The sequence below is a fragment of the Callorhinus ursinus genome, unplaced genomic scaffold, assembly GCF_003265705.2.
Source record: "Callorhinus ursinus isolate GAN/ISIS: 27379988/994484 unplaced genomic scaffold, GSC_fseal_2.0 scaffold43, whole genome shotgun sequence".
Classification (NCBI taxonomy): Eukaryota; Metazoa; Chordata; class Mammalia; order Carnivora; family Otariidae; genus Callorhinus; species Callorhinus ursinus.
In genome coordinates, this window is record NW_027397105.1 from 1,742,465 (window position 1) to 1,760,154 (window position 17,690).

The 17,690-nt window shown below is 56.9% G+C and overlaps 3 protein-coding genes across 12 annotated transcripts in view; 1 reads left to right on the forward strand and 2 right to left on the reverse strand.

Moving 5' to 3' along the window:
- The window catches only part of MINK1 (misshapen like kinase 1), a 44,376-nt gene extending 43,718 nt beyond the window's left edge, over window positions 1-658 (reverse strand). For 6 of the 9 annotated variants that reach the window (XM_073881586.1, XM_073881582.1, XM_073881581.1 and 3 more), the window contains exon 1: window positions 363-658. In XM_073881586.1, coding sequence (XP_073737687.1) covers window positions 363-419 — 57 coding nt within the window. In that variant the 5' untranslated portion in view covers window positions 420-658. The remainder of the gene's footprint in view (window positions 1-362) is intronic. The other 3 variants (XM_073881585.1, XM_073881587.1, XM_073881583.1) reach the window with 1 other exon arrangement.
- A 5,879-nt stretch (window positions 659-6,537) lies between these two features.
- PLD2 (phospholipase D2) lies at window positions 6,538-17,578 on the reverse strand. 2 transcript variants are annotated; one of them, XM_025864306.2, is made up of 25 exons: window positions 17,398-17,576; window positions 17,157-17,266; window positions 16,952-17,082; window positions 16,724-16,866; window positions 16,200-16,305; window positions 16,044-16,109; window positions 15,858-15,916; window positions 15,608-15,700; window positions 15,354-15,506; window positions 14,731-14,880; window positions 12,227-12,310; window positions 11,995-12,073; window positions 11,224-11,334; window positions 10,894-11,064; window positions 10,404-10,530; window positions 10,096-10,214; window positions 9,907-10,020; window positions 9,674-9,778; window positions 9,356-9,444; window positions 9,139-9,252; window positions 8,939-8,988; window positions 8,579-8,713; window positions 8,298-8,451; window positions 7,611-7,725; window positions 6,538-7,354 (listed from the first exon to the last, which is right to left on the reverse strand). In XM_025864306.2, exons 1-25 carry the CDS (start codon window positions 17,421-17,423, stop codon window positions 7,130-7,132), a joined length of 2,829 nt encoding a protein of 942 aa, XP_025720091.2. In that variant the 5' UTR covers window positions 17,424-17,576; the 3' UTR covers window positions 6,538-7,129. The 2 variants fall into 2 exon arrangements, with proteins under 2 accessions (XP_025720091.2, XP_073737690.1); XM_073881589.1 differs by lacking the exon at window positions 9,139-9,252 and having other exon boundaries at window positions 17,398-17,578.
- The window catches only part of CUNH17orf114 (chromosome unknown C17orf114 homolog), a 7,540-nt gene continuing 6,403 nt past the window's right edge, over window positions 16,554-17,690 (forward strand). The window contains exon 1 of the mRNA XM_073881594.1: window positions 16,554-16,816. Coding sequence (XP_073737695.1) covers window positions 16,774-16,816 — 43 coding nt within the window. The 5' untranslated portion in view covers window positions 16,554-16,773. The remainder of the gene's footprint in view (window positions 16,817-17,690) is intronic.

The following is a 17,690-nucleotide window of genomic DNA, read 5'->3' on the forward strand; positions in this document are numbered from 1 at the left end:
GGGAGGGGGGCCGGGGCCAGGGAGGGGCACCGGCGGCGAGACTCTGCAGGTGGCGGGGCTGGGGCGGGGGGAGGCGGGGTGGGGGAAGGGGGTCCGGGGCCCGCGTGCAGGCCGAGGTGGCAGGGGAGTGTGGGGGCGGGGCAACACAGGGCGGGGACCGACCTGGCTCCCGGAATCTGCAGCGCGTGCACCGAGAAGGGGAGCCGAGGGCGGGGGCCCCGCAGCGGCGGGCGCCCGGGCGAGGGGCGGGGGGCGCCGGGGCCGGCGGAGGGGCGCCCGGGCGGCACGTGAGGCGGACGGCCGGGCCGCTCCCCGGCGGCGGGGGGCAGGAACCGGGGCGAGGCTGGGGGCGGCGCGCTCACCCGCAGGGCGGACAGGTCGATGTCGTCCAGGCTGCGGGCGGGGGCTGGGTCGCCCATGGCCTCCGCGGGCAGCCGGGCCCCGGGGCCGCTCACGCTCCGGCTCGGTTATTCCGTTGCCGCCGTCGCCGCTTCTCCCCCATCGGGGGATCCCGGGGGCGGACTCCGCCGCGCCTCCCCCGGAGGACGCGGAGGGGGAGGGCCGGCGGGAGGACCGACCCACCGACTGACAGGAGCTAGCGCCCGGAGCCCGCAAACCGAGCCTCCCGACTCTCCTGCGCAGGCGCGGGGTGGCCGCGCGCCGGGAGGGTGGACGAGGGAACGTGACGCGAGCGCGCCGGGTTCCCCTCCCCCTAGGCGCCGACACCTGCGCGCAGGCGCAGGAGACAGAGCGAGAGCGAAAGGCGCGCGCGAGGACCGAGCGACAGCGCGAGCCTGGCGAGCAGAAGTGGGCGGTGGCCGGGCGGCCGCGGAGCGCGCCCACCGGCCGGCGCGCGTGCGCACACGCGTTTCCTTCTCTTCCCTGTGTTTTGCCCTTTCTCTCCCCCATTTCCTTCTTTGCTCTCCTTTGACGCTTTTCCTTCCCTTTCCTTCCTCTTTCGTGTGCCCAGCTGCCAATCAAGCCACCCACCTCTATTTGCGGGGGAAGGGGGCGGGACCCAACCCCCCATTACTAGGGGGGTTGTTATGGTAACTCCCCACGCGAGGGCTGGGTGGCCTCTAGATAGGATGGGCTGTCCACCCACCTAATTGCCATGGCAACAGTGGAGCCGCCGAGGGAGGGGCCTCGGGGTGAGAATTTGGCTAGAGAAACCACGTGGGAGTTGGGCGGGGGCGCCGGGTGCCTCGGGAGTGCCCTTTACCCCCTCACTGGCTGGAGTCGGGAGTGTTGAGGAGGGGACCTGAGATCGCAGGGCGGGGAATCCTCCCGCACACCTTTGTCTCTGCACAGAGGAGCTGTTTCAACAATTATTCATTGACCGATCACTGGAGCCGCGTGTGGGGGAAGGGGTGGCAGGGGGAGGCGGAGGAGAGGTGGACGAACCCATGTCCAACCCCTCCAGATCTTGCTTGGGTCACCTTAGGTCTAGTGTGGGCACAGCAACCCCAGCCATTAGCCTCACTGGAGGCCGGGTGAGGCCATGAAAAGAACCAGGGTCATGTTCTGCCACTGTCGTGCTGTGTGACCTTGAGCAAGTTGCTTTGCTTCTCTGGGCTTTTCTTTCCCTGTGAAATAGAGGGAGGCTGTTTGCTCCCCGAGATCACTTCCAGCAATATTGTCTCTGAAAGACCGCAACACCCGTCTTAATGCAAACATCGCTTAGGAGAGTTTGAATGAAAAGTCCTTGGAAAGGGGTTAACATCCTCGTTTCCAGACCCTTCTCTTTAGCACATTTGGATGCACGTCCCGTTTTGCTCCGCTCCCCTCCTGTTTGCCTTGTCATTGTCCTTGTCCACGCAACAATCCCCACTCACCTCCATTACTCTTTATCAGCCACCTGCCTGGTCTCCGTGCCTGGACCCCCTCAAGTCAATTCTCCATACCCACAGCGATTTTTCTAAAACTCAAATCTGATGTCACTCTCCTGTTTGAGACCCTTCACTCTGCCCCCACTTTGGAATAAAGTATGGCATCAAAGACCCTTTAAGATTCTGCCTGCTTCTCCTGCCTTGTTTTCAACACTCTGCCATTAGATCTCACATGTTCTAGCCATACTGAAATCTTCTACTCAAGTGGCCAGAACCTAACAGAAGCTTCCCCCCAGCCTGCACACCTGCTGTTCTCCCTGGAATATTCTGACCATGCCCACTCTGACTGCATCTTGCTTTACCCTACATGTCTAAATCACCTCCTCCATGAAGCCTTCCTTGATCTACTAAGGCTGAGTTTAGCTCTTCTGTTTTAACTGCCTGGCTTAAACCCTTGGTAACACTTGAGACTTTGCATCGTAAACGTCTGTCGCATCTCCTTAAAGGCAGGAATCATGTCAGCCTTGTTCAGCACAGGTCTTGGTGCCCCTGAGAGGCTCAGTAACATGTTAAGTGAATGAAGGCGTCTGTCCTTTGGGCAGGCACTGGGATATATGGTAATGCAAGATAAAGACCATGGGATAGTAGGAAAAAACTGAATTTGAAGTTAGTCCTTTGGCCAAGTCATTAATCTCTCTGAGGTTCAATTCTATCATCTATAAAATAGAGATAATAGATTAAGATAAAATAGATATGTAAAGCACTTGGCATATACTAAGTTTTCAATACATTTGCTTATGCCTGACTCGTAGGCCGTGTTTAATAAAGAGATACTGGGGGCGCCTGGGTGGCTCAGTCAGTGAACTGTCTGCCTTTGGCTCACATCAGGGTCTAGGGTCCCAGCAACGAGCCCCGCATCAGACTCCCTGCTCAGCCGGGAGCCTGCTTCTCCCTCTCCCTCTGCTGCTCCCCCTGCTTGTGCTCTCTCCCTTTCTCTCTCAAATACATAAAATCTTTAAAAAGAAATAAAATAAAGAGATACCGAATCAATGAGTGAGCAGATGAAGAGGGCAGGGACAGGCTGGCCACCCAAACCTCAAGAGGCAGTGCAGTCTGGAAGGTGGGAAGTGCAGAGAAACAAGGCTGACCTTGTGTTCATAATCACTGAGGCTGGAATATGGACACTCGGATGCATGAGGGTTCATATTGTCTTTTATGTATGTACATATGAAATTGTCCATAATAAAAACTTAGAGACCATGTGGTAGAGAAAGTCCTGGATTGGGCACCAAGGAAAGTTAAAATATATTTTTTTAATTTATTGTTTGGGGGGGGAGGGGCAGAGGGAGAGGGAGAAACAAACTCCCCACTGAGCAAGGAGCCTGACAGGGGCCTAGATCCCAGAACCCTGAGATCATGACCTGAGCCGACCCTGAGTCGGATGCTTCACTGATAAGCCACCCGGGTGCCCCAGGGAAAATTAAAATATTAAAAATAAGACAAATTGTAGGACCCCGTCGGGGATAGATGAACATCTCCCACAGGCCCAGGTGCCCTCGGGGCCTCCCACCCACCTCGGGAGTCGGGATTCATTCTGTTCTTCGTGGGTCTAGAGCCACCTCATCTGATTCCAAGCCCACTGCTTGCCCCCTGCACTGTGCTGGCTTCCAGTCAAGAAATTCCAGGACTCATTGGCAGGGGGCTGGGGGCGAGGTTTGCAGATAGACCAGACAGACAGTGTGAAGCAGAAGCCCACCCAGACCCAGCCCAGCTCGGGACAGCTGCTGTCTCCACCACCCCCTCCACGGTTAATGAGGTAACGGTCCCCTCGGGAAAGAGGCACTTACTGCTGACAATGAGGCTAATTAGCAGGATGCCAATTAGTACCAGGGGACCGCTGTATGTGGGAGGGGGTATTGCTTGTGTGCAAGTGGTTTCTTCAGAGGAAAGGGGGGCTGGGCTCAAAGGATGGGAGCAAGGCAACAGCAACCCCCTTCTCCCCATTGTCATCCACCCACACACCCCTCTTCCAGGAAGCCTTCCTGAACTACTCCCTCTGCTCCCCTCCACTTCCCTCTGCTCCGGTGGTGGTCAATTCTCAGACTGGGGAGCGAGGCTGAGGGACTGATAGGCAAAAGCTAGGACCTGCCCTCAACTTTTTCCTAATTGCAAAATAGTTCAGATACACACAAAAAAATGAATATATATATGTGTGTGTGTGTGTGTGTGTGTGTGTGTGTGTATATATATACATATATACATATATATATTCATCTACCCACCACTCAGCTTAAATAAATGCCAACAATTCAGGTGAAGAGCTCTCTGTGTATACCCCTCTGTTATCCCCGTCTCTCACCTGCGCTGGGAGGTCACCCTCCTCAACCCTCTGTGTGCTACACTCTCTTATAGACCATACCATTTGCAGGCATACCTACTTTTGTTGTAGTTTTTCCAAAGGGAAGGTTTATGGCAACCCAGTGTCAGGTGAGTCCGTTGGCGCCCTTTTTCCAACAGCATCTGCTCACTTCGTGTCTCTATATTACATTTTGGTAATTCTCCCAATGTTTCAAACTTCTTCATTATTGTTATATTTGCTATGGTGATCCGTGGTCAGTTATATGACTCACCGAAAGCTCAAGTGATGTTTAGCATTTTTTAGCAATATTTTTAATTTATTTTTATTCTTTTTGTTTATTTAAGTCATCTCTGCACCCGATGTGGGGCTCGAATTCACAACCCCGAGATCAAGAGTCACATGCTCCTTCGACTGAGCCAGCCAGGCGCCCCAGCAATTATTTAAATAATTAAATATTATTATAATATCTATAAAATAACTATACATTATTATGTATTATATTAATATTTATATAATTAATAATTAAAATATTTTTAAATTAAGGTACATACATTGGGTTTTTTTAGACCTACTGCTATTGCACTTAATAGATTACAGTATAGTGTAACATAACTTTTTTTTATGACATTAGTATTTACATGTATTGGCATGTATGTCTGTTTTGTTTTAATTTTTATATATTTTTAAAGATTTTATTTGACGGAGAGAGTGAGAGAGCACAAGCGGGGGGCGGAAGAGGGAGAAGCAGGCTCCCCTCCGAGCAAGGAGCCCCATGTGGGGCTCACGACCTGAGCCGAAGGCAGATGCTTAACCGACTGAGCCACCCCGGCACCCCTGATTTTATTCTTTAAAGATTTTATTTACTTTGGGGCATCTGGGTGGCTCAGTCGGTTAAGCATCTGCCTTCGGCTCAGGTCATGGGTCCCGGGATCGAGCCCTGCGTGGGGCGCCTTGTTCAGCAGGGAGCCTGCTTCTCCCTCTCCCTCTGCAGCTCCCCCTGCTTGTGTTCTCTCTCTCTGTCAAATAAATAAAATCTTTAAAATTTTTTTATTTTTTTTAAGATTTTTATTTTTTTTATTTATTTGAGAGAGAGAGAATGAGAGATAGAGAGCACGAGAGGGAAGAGGGTCAGAGGGAGAAGCAGACTCCCCGCTGAGCAGGGAGCCCGATGCGGGACTCGATCCCGGGACTCCAGGATCATGACCTGAGCCGAAGGCAGTCGCTTAACCAACTGAGCCACCCAGGCGCCCTAAAATTTTTTTATTTATTTTAGAGAAAGATAGTGCAAACGGGGGGGAAGGGCAAACGGGGGAGGAGAGAGAGAGAGAGAGAGACAGAGAGAACTTCAAGCAGACCCCGCACTAAACATGGAACCCAGCGCAGGGCTCCATCTCCCGACCCAGAGATCACAACCTGAGCCGAGTCGCTGTCCCTGCAGGAGGAGGCCGGCTCAAGTCAGTCGCTTAACCTCCTGAGCCACCCAGGCGCCCTGGATGTCTAACACAGAGCAATGCGACATAATGGGTATGACAATGTTTACCCAACAGAATACAGCTTCTTAGAAGCGCAGGAAAGTAAAACTGATGAAGAGGGTGACCCTAACAAGCCCTGGGAAGCCAACAAAGTCATGCGGCTCACTTTGCTGCCATGTTGCCTTCCCGGCGGTGGGTCTGCAACCGGACCTGCAATATCTCCGGGGTGCATCTGCCTCCCTTCCGTCTGGAGAGGCGCTGGCCAGCAAACTCTGTGCAGTCATGGAAATGGGTACACCTGCACTGTTCGATATGCTAGCAAGCCCCCAGCCACAAGTGGCTACTGAGCACCTGCTCGTGTTTGGCAAAGAGTAGATGCTCGATAAATATTTAAATCGGTGACTACATCTTTACAGCAAGCCATCTGTGCAGGGATTATTCCTATTTCCCAGTTGGGACCCCTGAGGCCCAGAGAAGTGATAGGACTTGACAGGGTCACCTCGGTCATGACAAGCCCAGGATCTGGGCCCAGTTCTTCCAGCCCTCAAGCCTACGCCCTTAACCATTCCCCAAGGGGCTTCCCTGAGCCTCTTCCCCTGCTGTCACTCGAGGACCAAGAGACCGCCCCTCCGGCCCCTCTTGTGCAGGGAAGCATCAGCTCCCTGGCTCTCCAGGTGTCCTGGCTTGGCCCTACCCTTCCTGCTAGCCAGGTGCACTGTGAACACCTCCTCCCAGCAGCTGGGTGACCGAGCTCCCGAGACTACAAATACAGTAGAGACGAAGCTGCAAAAAGGAGACAGGAGTTGGGTGGTGAGAAGGTGAGGGGGCCCAGTGCTCGTGTGGGCGGGAAGGGGGAGGCAAGCGCTCGGTTCTCGGATTGGCCAAGGAAGAGGCAGGGACCTCTTCTATGCCTTTATTTATGAAATGCTTATTGAACGGATACAAAGCTAGTGTCTGTCTGTAGGTGGGGGTGGGGGGGAGTTAGTGTGCGCCCCACCCTGCCCTCCCCACCGTGGGGGCCGAAGCCGGGAGAGGCTTCATCCTTCCCTCCATCTTGGCAGTAATGGGCCTGAAGAGGCCGTGGGGTGGGAGGGGTTCAAGGGCAGGAGGAGGAAGGGAGCGATGGAAGGCCCAGGGCAGAGCCGGCCTCCTCCTGCAGGGACAGGCTTCCCCAGGCTTTCGGGAGGGCCAGCCGGAGGTTTGCTTCTCCAGAACAGTGGTTTCAGCTGGGCAGCAGGGAGAAGGACTTTCTCCGGGACTCTCCCGCCTCCCCAGCCCGGGGTCGGGAGCGTCCTCTTCTGGCTGTTTCTCAAGGGAGGGTCCGCTGCTGTGACTTCTCTAGTCCCCTTCAGGCCTGCCTGCCAGCCCTGGGTCTCAGAGGGCACTGCCCTCCGTCCTCAGGGCTGGGGCAGGGAGCCAGCCTCGGTGGAGCCCGGCAGCTGGTAAGCTGTCCCGGGCAGGAGCCGCCGCTATGTCCACACTTCAAGGGGCATCACGCCTTCCTTGCTCCCCAGGGGGGGCAGCAAAGACTCATCCTCCAGGAACTTGAGGGGAAAGTGGACCAGGTGGCCCTGGACCTGGGTGAGCTCAGACCTGGCCAGAGGTGGGCTGACCGTGGCCAGGGGCTCCACGGCCACGTACTCGCGGAGTGCTCGCAGGGAGTGCGTGGCATTGGATGGCAGGCAGCGGAAGATCTGTGGGCGGGGGGCACAGAAGCCAGCAAGGCTTGGAGAGACTCTGCCAACAGTCCAAAAGCCCAAGTGGGCTGGACGCCCCCAGTCCCCACACCACATCCCCCCAACACTGACCCCGAGCCGCTGAACCCCATGATATGCCCCCGACACCCTCTTCTCCCTTCTGAGAATGGCTCGGTGGTAGGGCTCTCTCCATCCTACCCCGAACAGGACAATCCGTGGATTTCCACAGAGCCAGCCCCCCGTCGGTGCCCACCTGCTCATAGATGTTGGCATTGTTCTCAGCTGTGTCTTGCCACAGCTGGAAGAAGTCATCACACACAGGGTCTCGGAGATCCAGGTCTGGCCGGGCATCTGCCCCAAGAATCACACTACAGGACAAAAGGGTCCCCACAAGGTCAGATTAAGATCCTTGGAGAACCTGGGATGCCTGGGTGGCTCAGTCGGTTAAGCATCTGCCTTCAGCTCAGGTCATGATCCTGGGGTCCTGGGATCGAGCCCTGCATCGGGCTCCTTGCTCAGTGGGGAGTCTCCCTCTCCCTCTGCCTGCCACTCCCCCTGCTTGTGTTCTCTCTCAATCTGACAAATAAGTAAATTTAAAAATCTTAAAAAAAAAAAAAAAGATCCTTGGGGAGCTTGACCGCTAGAAAAGTTATGTTGTGCCAACCCAGGTGATTCAATATAAACACATTGTTAAGTAGTAAAATAAGGGTAAACGAGCCCAACAGAGCTTTAATCTGTCTCTTCTTTGATCACTACTTTGAAAAACTACCAAATTATTTTTAGAATATTTGTTTCTCATTTTTTTGATAGCCCTACTTTGCTGGTACCCTAAACCAGACTGGGGACTCCAGTACTACCAGTAAGCTCCACACCTGCCCAGAAGGCAGACCAGCCACCTCCCGACCTCCACCTCCCCCACAGCACCCCATCCCGGCTCTACCTGAAGCAATGCTTCCGCAAACTCAAGGCGAACCTGCCCGCCTGATAGTCCCTGCCATCCATGAGGGATGGCTCCATCTCTGTGTCCTCGATCAGCACGGCCAGCTCACTGTCCCGCTTCCCTAGCAAGCTGCGGTCATTGATGTTGGCGGAGCCTGGGACGGGTGCAGGACACGCTGTGTCTGCCTGAGCCCCGGGGGACCCTCTACCAGAGGACCAGCCGGTCTCCATCACCCCACCCCACCCTCCTCTCGCTGCCAGGGGTCCAGATGTGGGACTAACCAATGATGACTGTCCGGTCATCGGCGATGAGCATCTTGCTGTGGATATAGATCAGCTCTGAGACCGGGTGCCCGCCCAGCTCACCGTGGGTGCGAAGCCCACAGATGGATATATAGTCTCGCCACGCTGTCCCCACTGTAAGAAAGATGGGGGGGTGAGGTGACCGGTGCCCTCAGATGCAGATGGAGCCCTGTCCCAGCCACCTCCCCATTTCAAAAGGTCTACAGCCTATTCTCCACACTTCTCCCTACAGTCGAAGACTACCTGTGATCCCAGAGCAGTAACCCCAGAACCCGGCGAGAATGATAGGCTCCCCTGCCCAGGGGTCCAGGGCTTGAACCCCCCACCCCCAGCACTCACTGGCTGCTTTGAGGCGATGTAGGATCGAATATTCCCCACGGCACAGGGTCCTGAGGGAAAAGAACGGGTGAGAGAAGTGGAGGCTGGGGGAGGGGGTTGGGGGATGTCAGGAGAAAGGTGGACCTCAAAAGTCCAGCAGGAAAGGATCGGGACAGAGTCAGGACAGGGGCACCGGTGGATGGCCATGGGGGGGGGGTCACCTGTAGGTGAAGTGCAGAATGGCCTGGATGGAGTTCCCACCACCTGTAGTGATGTCACCCTCAAAACCGGGCAGCAGGGGCAAAAGCACGTAGACTCGGAAGCACTGCCCGCGTCTGGGGAAGGGGGCGGAGTCAGAAGCAGGGCCAGCCCCAAGCCCCGCCCCTCCAGAGGCTTAAACCACGCCCACAGACCCATCCTCTGGCCAGTCCACCTTACTTGTGGGCCTTCAGGATTCTGTCCACAATCTCGTCGCCCACCTTGTTGAGAACAGTCCGCCCATCTGAGCAGCTAATGAAGAACTGATTCTGGGGCAGGGACCAAAGACAGGCATCAGCCGCCAGGCCGCTGCCCCCTACCCTCTGCCCTCCGTTCTGGCGCCAGCGCCTCCCCGAGGCTCCCCGACCGGGGCCTGGGCTTGCACACCTCCCCAGGCCCAGCCTCACCAGCCCTGCAGGACTGACCCCACTGCTATCCTCAGTCCATCTCCTCCGACGCCCCCTCCCTTCTCTGCCCCACCCCCACGCCCCGTCAGACCTCGATATACAGAAAGTGCCGGCTCTCCCTGATGGTGTGCAGGTAGGCATTGAGGATGGAATTCTCCAAAGTCCCTGCTGACCAGCGGTCCACAGAGCGCAAGACCTGGGGGGTGGGGGGCGGGACAGGGAACGTGAGGTGGCTCCTGACCTCAGGTGTGGGAGGCTCTCAGATCTGCGGCAGTGGGCTGAAGGGAGGGAGAGGTGAGGACAGGTTGAAACGGGGAGGCTCACCTGCACCGTGGCGCACTGCCCCCCTGGGAGCGTGAAGGGGAGCTGGTCTGCTGTGCTGCTGGATTTGGGCAGCAGGTAGGGGTACATGGGTACCTTGTACTTGGCCTTGGTCATCTGAGGTGGAGGGATCGCAGTCAGTGGGAGGTGGCTCCTCCCCACCTCCAGCCCCCCCCAGGGCGGAGTGAGCACCTTGGTGAAGTTCCAGCGCTGGATGAAATGCCGAGCCAGGTCCCGGGCGGGGAGACCGTGCACGGCCACCCCAACATCCCGCCACGGCATCCGCGGTGTGGTCTCCCTGTCAATGAAATCTGGGGGTCCCGGGAGAATCAGGGGCGAGGTCAGGGATGGTCTCCTGGGGACACTTGGGGCAGGGAGACAAGGAGCCGAGCAGAGGGAAGGCCGCGTTATCCTTGACCCGGCTCATCCTGTTCACAGCCCCGACCCGGACGTCTGCCCCACTCCCCGCTCTTGGGGGCTTTGGAGGAGGGGACCCTCACCCTCAAAAGGCCGGTCCAGCTGCACCCAGTCCTTGGTGATAAGATTGCTGTAGTCTTTGCCCAGCCAGAAGAGTTGGTTTTGCGAGAGGTCTGGGCTTCCTGGAGTGTCGGAGCCCAGGGTGGGACGCTGTAGGGGAACACACCCAAGCCAGGGGCAAGGGGAGGTCACGGGGGGCCATACAAAGCCAGGGCCAAAGAGGAGAGAGGAGCACCGAAGGACTGCGAGACAGAGAGACACAGAGAGTAAGAGTGAGACGGAGAGGGTCGGACCTGGGCCCCCCCTTCGGCAGCACTCACTATCCTCGAGGAGCGGGGGGCGGGGGGGGGGCGGGCGTGGGGGCGGGGGAGGGACTCGGTCTACTCCGAAGCACCTTCCCGGGGCCCCAGAAAGAGAAACCCCGATGTGGGCAGCGCCTGGAACGACTGGAGAGGTTAGGGGGTGTGCGTCGAGGCTGTGTTTCGGGGAGCTCAGCAAGGCCTAGGGGATTACCTGTGGGGCCACTGGTCCAGAGGGGTCCCCGAGGTCAGTCAGGCGGTAGTGCAGGTCATCCCAGCGGCCGTAGGCGAGGTCCAGCCCCCCCAGGAAGGCCACTGCTTGGTCCACGACCAGGAGCTTCTCGTGATGGGCCCACAGGGTCACCTGGTCCGGGTGGCGCATGACCTGCAGCAGGTGTGGGGGATTCACGAGGGTGGGCTTCAGTGAGAGAAGACAGGAGGCACTGGGAGGGAGGCCGGGAAGATGGAAGGAGAAGGAGTGGGGAAGCCTGGGGGGGAGGGGGAGGGCCGTGGTTGGTGTGGGGGTCTCTGACGCCCGAGTCACCTTTATGTTGGGGTGCAGCAGCATTAGAACTCTCTTGCTATAGCCACTGTTAATGCCCAAGGCCAACTCCACTTCCTTAAACAGTAGGATGGACACACGGACACCCTCCTCCTGGTGGTGAGGGTGGGGAGGGGTTCAGATCTCGCACGACAGCCCCTTTCTACCCTCCCAAACCCCGTCCCATGCTCGGGGTTCCTGTGTGGACCTCCACTCAGCCTGGGGAGCCTCCGCGCTCACACCCTGCTATGGTGCTCACACCCAACTCGGCAATGGGCAAACTGCCTGTTCACCTGCTCATCTATCCACATAGCTCCTCACCTGCCTATCAGTATCTGTCCACCCATGTTCCCGACCATTTCCTCACCCCCTGATATACCACCCATCATCCACCCCCCTCCTGCTGGCACCCCCTTCCGACTGCCTATCCTTCCATCTGTCCCCCTTCCCATCATCCATCCGTCCACTGGCCCCCACTCGCCATCATCCGTCTGTCCGTCCATTAACATCTACGGATACCCCCAACATGGCAGATACCGTGCCTTGTACTGAAACTAGCCATATTCGTCCAGTGAGAAAGACAAGACACGTACACCCCCACGTAAGACAACAGAGTGTGATGGGTGCCGGGAGAGAAGTCTATACCAGGTACAGGAGGGGCATGAAGAGGGAAGCCTCAGATTCCCGACCTTCTCCCACGCAGCAGTCCCTTCTAACCAACCTCCCCGCACAGGCCACTCCCACACGCCTCCCCTCCAGCCTGACGGCTCTCACCGCCTTCTTCTTGAGCATAATGTCAAGTCTCCAGTCGTCTGAATGGGCCGGACGCTTCAGGTAAATCTCAGGACTCAACCTGGCATTGGGGCAGGAGAGGTGAGAGGCAAGCGAAGCCCCAGCAACCAGCCACTCCTCCCCGGCCCGGCCCCTCCCTCTGCTGGCCCGTAAGCTGATCCCCCCCTGCAGGCCCTATCCTGCCCCTTCCTGTTTGAGCTTTTCCCTTACTCACCACCAATCTGTGATGAAAATCTCCTCTTGAGCTCGTAGGATGGCATCTGCCAGGGCAGCAAAGTAACCTGCCCCATTCACAAACCTGGGGAGGAGGCCAAGCCAAGGAGGTCAGGGGAGTTAGAAGCCAGAAAGCTCTGGAGAGTGAAGACCAGAGGACAGTCATGGATCAGAGGTGACAAGACAGCAGGGTCAAAGATCATAGCAGTCAGATGGTATTATCCCATGTATCAAAGTGGGACAAACTTGCCAGTGTAAGCTAAATAAAATTAAAAATCACAAAAGACACAGTAAACGAAAGATGACTAACGATTGGAAGGTTTAATACATCATACGTAAAGAGTTCCAACAAATCAGTAAGAAAAAGACACATGAGCAAACTGAAAAGTGAGCAAAGAGTAAGAACTGACAGTTCACAGGGGAAATTAAAATGGTCATTCATAGGAAAAGATGTTCAATCTCACTAGTGAAGAAGGAAAGTGATATTAAGATGAAATAACGTGTTTAATCCACGAGGTTAGCAAAAATAAAGATCACTGGCAACTTTCAATATTAGCATGTGGGGAAGTGAGTATTCTCCTCGACTACGGGAATATACATTGGTTATAGCATTTTTAGAGGTCAGTTTGGCCTTATCTATCAGAATATCAAACACACATACTCTTTAATACCATTAAATGCACAGTCGTTCTCTTTCTAGGAATGCATCCTATTAAACGCTTAGGCAAAGATTGTGTTCACTGCAGCATCGTTTAAGATGAGAAATAACCAGGGCTCCTGGGTGGCTCAGTCGGTTAAGCGTCTGCCTTCAGCTCAGGTCATGGTCCCGGGATCCTGGGATCAAGCCCCACGTCCGGCTCCCTGCTTAGTGGGGAGTCTGCTTCTCCCTCTCCCTCGGCCCCTCCCCTGTGCATGCTTGCTCTCTTTTGTGCTTTCTCAAATAAATAAATAAAATCTTTAAAAAAATATGCTTCCGTGTTGTTTGACTTTTTATTTCGTTTATGTATTTTTTGAGATTTTTCTCTTTTGAAGCACTCTCTACACCCAACGTGGGGCTCAAACTCACGACCGTGAGATCAAGAGTCGCACACTCCCCGCCCTGAGCTAGCCAGGCGCCCCTTGTTTGACTTTCTAATAGCTAATAGTCTAGTGTGATGATGAAGAGCGGGGTCTTGGCCCAGCCTGCCCGGATTTGAATCCCAGCTCCACGGTTTACAGGCTGTGTGACCTTGGGCAAGTTCCTCAACCGCTCCCTGCCTCAGTGTTCCCATCTGTAGAATGGAGACAACCGTACCTGCCTCACAGGGTTCGCGTGAGGACTTAATAACACACGTAAAACACTTCAGACAGTTCCCAGCGCACAGTAAGCACTCCGGAAGTATCAGCTGTTAGTTCTGGTGTTAAAAAATAAATGTCCACACAAACAATGAATTATGGAACACTACATCACAAACTGATGATGTAAGGTATGGTGATTAACATAACAATAAAAAATTTAAAGGAAAAAAATAAAATAAAATCGGATAGCAGCATCTTTCTGTTTAACCCCCCCCAAAAAAATAAATAAATAGGGGCGCCTGGGTGGCTCAGTCAGTTAAGCGGCTGCCTTCGGCTCAGGTCATGATCCCAGGGTCCTGGGATCGAGCCCCATGTCGGGCTCCCTGCTCGGCGGAGAGCCTGCTTTTCCCTCTCCCTCTGTCTGCCACTCTGCCTACTTATGCTCTCTATCTCTGTTAAATAAATAAATAAATAAATAAATAAATAAATAATCTTTAAAATAATAAATGTCCACAGCATCTTCAAGAAAACAAGGCTTCCCTGACTCCCTCCTGCCTGTGATGAGGTTCAGCTGCCTCGGCTCAGTATGGGGAGCTCAGCCAGGCCCCGCCCCCCCTTCTCTGGCTGTTTCTCCCCCCTCCCCCACCGCAAGGGTCAGTTCTGGCGGTTCCCAAACACGCCAGGCTACTTCCAGCTTCCGGGCACGGGGCCGTCCTGGTCCTCGAGGATGCTGTCTCCTGCAAGCGCATCCTGAGGTCCCCACACGAGCCCCGCCCCCCGGGCTCCGTATCTACCTCCAGAATGGCAACTCGCCATTGCTTCGTGACTGTATCACCTACTGGGCTGTCTTATTCCTCCTGCCACTGGGCCTGGCACACAGTAGGTGCTTAGAAAACGTTTACTGAATGAATGTATGAACCAGAGAGTTTTGAAGAGATCCTAAGGCACAGAAAGAGACAGCGTGGGAAAGGGCAGTTGAAAAGGTCACAGGAGGAGAGAGCGGTCAGGGTCAGAGGAGATTAGCGAGTGCGAGGGTCAGAGAGGTCAGAGGGAATTAGGTATCAGTGTGGTTAGAGGTCAGATGGCCAAGGAGACCAGAGAAGCCAAAGGGGTGGGTACTGAAGTCAAGAAGGGGTCCGGGGACATAGAAGCGGATCGAGGACTCAGAAAACACCAGGTGGGTCCCGAAGCCCCCGGACTGGCTCCGAAGGGACGTCAGTGTCTCACCACCGGGCCAGGGTCCCGGGCCGGGGCGGGGCATAGCTGTCATGCTGGTGTAGCTGTATGAAGTCTCTGCCTGGGCCCTGGGCCAGCTCGGTGATCTCCTGGCCCCACCACCGTGCCTGCCGGTAGCTGCCGCACTTGAGAATGAGGGACCTGAGCGGGAAGAACGAGGGGGACCTCAGCCCTCCCCCTTCACGTCCCTGGCCTTGCCCAGACACCTCCCCTCTCCGGTTGTCCCCTCTTTCCCACTTCCTGCCTTAGTCCCTCATTCCTGACTCCCGCCCGGGGCGGGGCAGGGCACAGTTGGGGCACAGTTGGGTCACAGTTGGGTCGCTGGTGCTGAAATTTGCACCAGGCTCTCACGTTTGGTGGATGAATGAATGAATGGATGAATCAATGGATGAATGAGTGGAGTGCCTTTTCTTTTCTATCAGGAGTCGCTGTCTGAGGCTTCTACTCCCCCCCCAACACCCCCTGCCCAGGCCCAGGTGCTAAGAGCACTCGCAGGCATGTGCCAGACCAGTTCCCTGGTTCCAAATCAAGGCCAGCTCCAGGGGCTGGAAATCCTTCCTTTCCTTCCCCTCGGTGTCCGGTGTCCGGTGTCCGTCCACACCAGGAGGCCTTACCTGTGGGAGGTGTCGATCCTGACCCCGTAGCGTGCCTCTGTGCTCCTTTTCCCCACCTGCACCTCGAAGCCAGGGTCAAAGAGCTGAACAAAGGAGATGGTGCCCGTCTCCAAGCACATGTACAGCAGGAAGGAGTCCTTCACCACCAGCCACCTGGAGCGGAAGGGCTCCGTCCGTTCCTCCCGGCCCTTGGGATCTCCTTCCTCACCCCTGCCCCCCGCCCCACGGCTCAGGGGCTCTGCTCTGGGACCCACCTCTTGGACCAGCGGTAACAAACTTGGTCTCGGCCACAGCACGTGAGGCCAGGAACTCTGTGGCCCCCGGAGCGCTTCCGGATCACTCCTTCCCTGTGGGGAAAATCAGGAGGAGATGCCCCGAAAGGAATCCAGAGCCCCCCACCGGCCCCCCCACCTGCCCACTCCCTGCAATTCTTTCCCCATCCTCCTTTGCAGGGAGAGATCCACAGGTTTGCGGCCACTGGGTGACAGGGTGCTGGACACTCACAGTCCTTTGGAGCCAAGGTCTGGGATAAAGGACAGCCGACTGACTTCCAGGAATTCTGTCTGCAGAGGAAGACAACGGCTCAGAGGAGAGACTCTGGCTTTCAGCGGACCGGGGCCTCTGCCGCCCGGGGTCTGCTGATACTGCTCCACCTAAAACAGCACAAGCATCCAGCCCCTGGGGCCTTACCATGGCGTGGTAGTTGCGGTAGAAAGACATGGTCAGGAGGCGGTTGAGGTAATTCTCCAGGTACTTCTGAAGCAGGAGTGAGAGACAAAGGCAGATGGGACCAGAGCCATTTTGCACAGCACATGCCTTCCCGGCAGACCTGGGGTCTGGTCGCACCTGTTTGCTGGACGCATGTCTGGTGGAGCCCTCAGGACCCACTCGGGGCAGAGAGGGTATCTCTCGGTTGGTGGCCTCCTGGGCTGGAGGGTGGGCCACACCAAAGCTGTGGACGAGATGGGGGAGGGGAGGGTCACGGAAGAGCCTGGATTCCTGCAGCACTAGAGATGGGATCCTGGGGGAGGCCTGGAGGCTGGCAGAAGGCCCCCGATCCTCAGAACAGAGACAAGAAAAGGAGGGAGGCTGCCAAGGGCATTTTGGGCATCCAGCCAGGCTGAGCTATTGGCACCCAACCACGGACAGGGAGAGCCGGGATGGGAAGGTTTCCTGGTAACGGGGGTCAGGGGAGGGGGTGCGGCAGCCAGAGCTGGGGCAGGAAAGTAGCTGGGACAGGAGAAGATGTGGGCTGGGGGGGAAGGCAACAGGCAGAAAGCAGGGATGGGGGCTGGGGCAGGGGAAGCCCGAGCTGCCTGCCCCAGGGTGGCAGCGCCTGCCCTTGACAGGAAGCAGATGGGTCCCCTTACCGCGCCAGAGGGAGCAGGCTCATCAAGACTTTGTGTCTCAGGAGGTCCCGATGCAGCTCCTGGAAATGACGGAACTTCTTCTTGGTCGTCCAGGTAAAGGCGCCATGCGTCAAGCGGACAGAATACAGGGTGCAGGTCCCCACCTGGGGGTGGGAGGCACTGAGTGGTGGTCCACTCGCTGGCTCGCAGCCCTCCCTTTGCCCAGCTCCCTGGCACCCGCCCAGCCACCTTAGATCCACTGGTGTATCTTTCAGTGCCCACCACTTGGGCCGTGACCGGGACCCCAGGGGCGAACAGCAAGGGGTGCATTTTCAGAGGCTGCAGGTCGTAGATGGCCAGAAAGGGGTGCATCCGGTCAGCTAGGAGGAGAGAAAGTGTTAGAGTGTGGACCCTGGGAGCTCTCTGCCGCCCTCCTGCCGCGCTCCCTGCGTACCTGGGTCCTCTCCCTCCCTCAGAGTGTCCAACTCATCGGGCTCCATATGCAACTGGCTGGAGTCCAGGTCGCCCCCAGAGGGGAAGAGGCTCGAGGGGGTCTCCGCCATCCTAGGAGCATGGGGAGGCCTCAGGGAGGTGCTCGGCCCTGCAGCAACCCCCCCCCCCACCACGCTCCTCCACCTCCCACGGGAGCCCCTCTTCCCCGTCAGTCTGCAACGCCCCGCGGACCCGCCTCTGACCTCCATCCGGTACCCGGGTCCCGCATCCAGAATCCCTCAGCCCCGCCTCCCGGCCCGGACCCGGCGCGCCCAGGAACTCCCGTCAGGCCCGCTTGGGCCCCGAACCTGGGCCCCAGGCCCGGCCGGCGGCAAGAGGGGGTCCCGCGGGAATGAGGAAGTCTGCGCGCCCCGCCGGGGAGGGAAACCCCGAAATCTCGGCGTGCAGCTGAGTCCGCAGCCCCGCCGGCCCCGAGCGCCACCCCCGCCTCCCCCCCCGGGTGCGGGCCCTCCGCGACGCCCCTCCTCGGCCCCTC

Coding starts and splice junctions, on each gene's coding strand:
- PLD2 (XM_025864306.2), bottom strand. CDS start 17,423: ATGCGGGACCCGGGTACCGGATGGAG. Junction 12,311..14,730: donor CCCGGGACCCTGGCCCGGTG/GTGAGACACTGA, acceptor CCTCCTCCCCAG/GTTTGTGAATGGGGCAGGTT. Junction 11,065..11,223: donor TGCTGCACCCCAACATAAAG/GTGACTCGGGCG, acceptor CACCTGCTGCAG/GTCATGCGCCACCCGGACCA.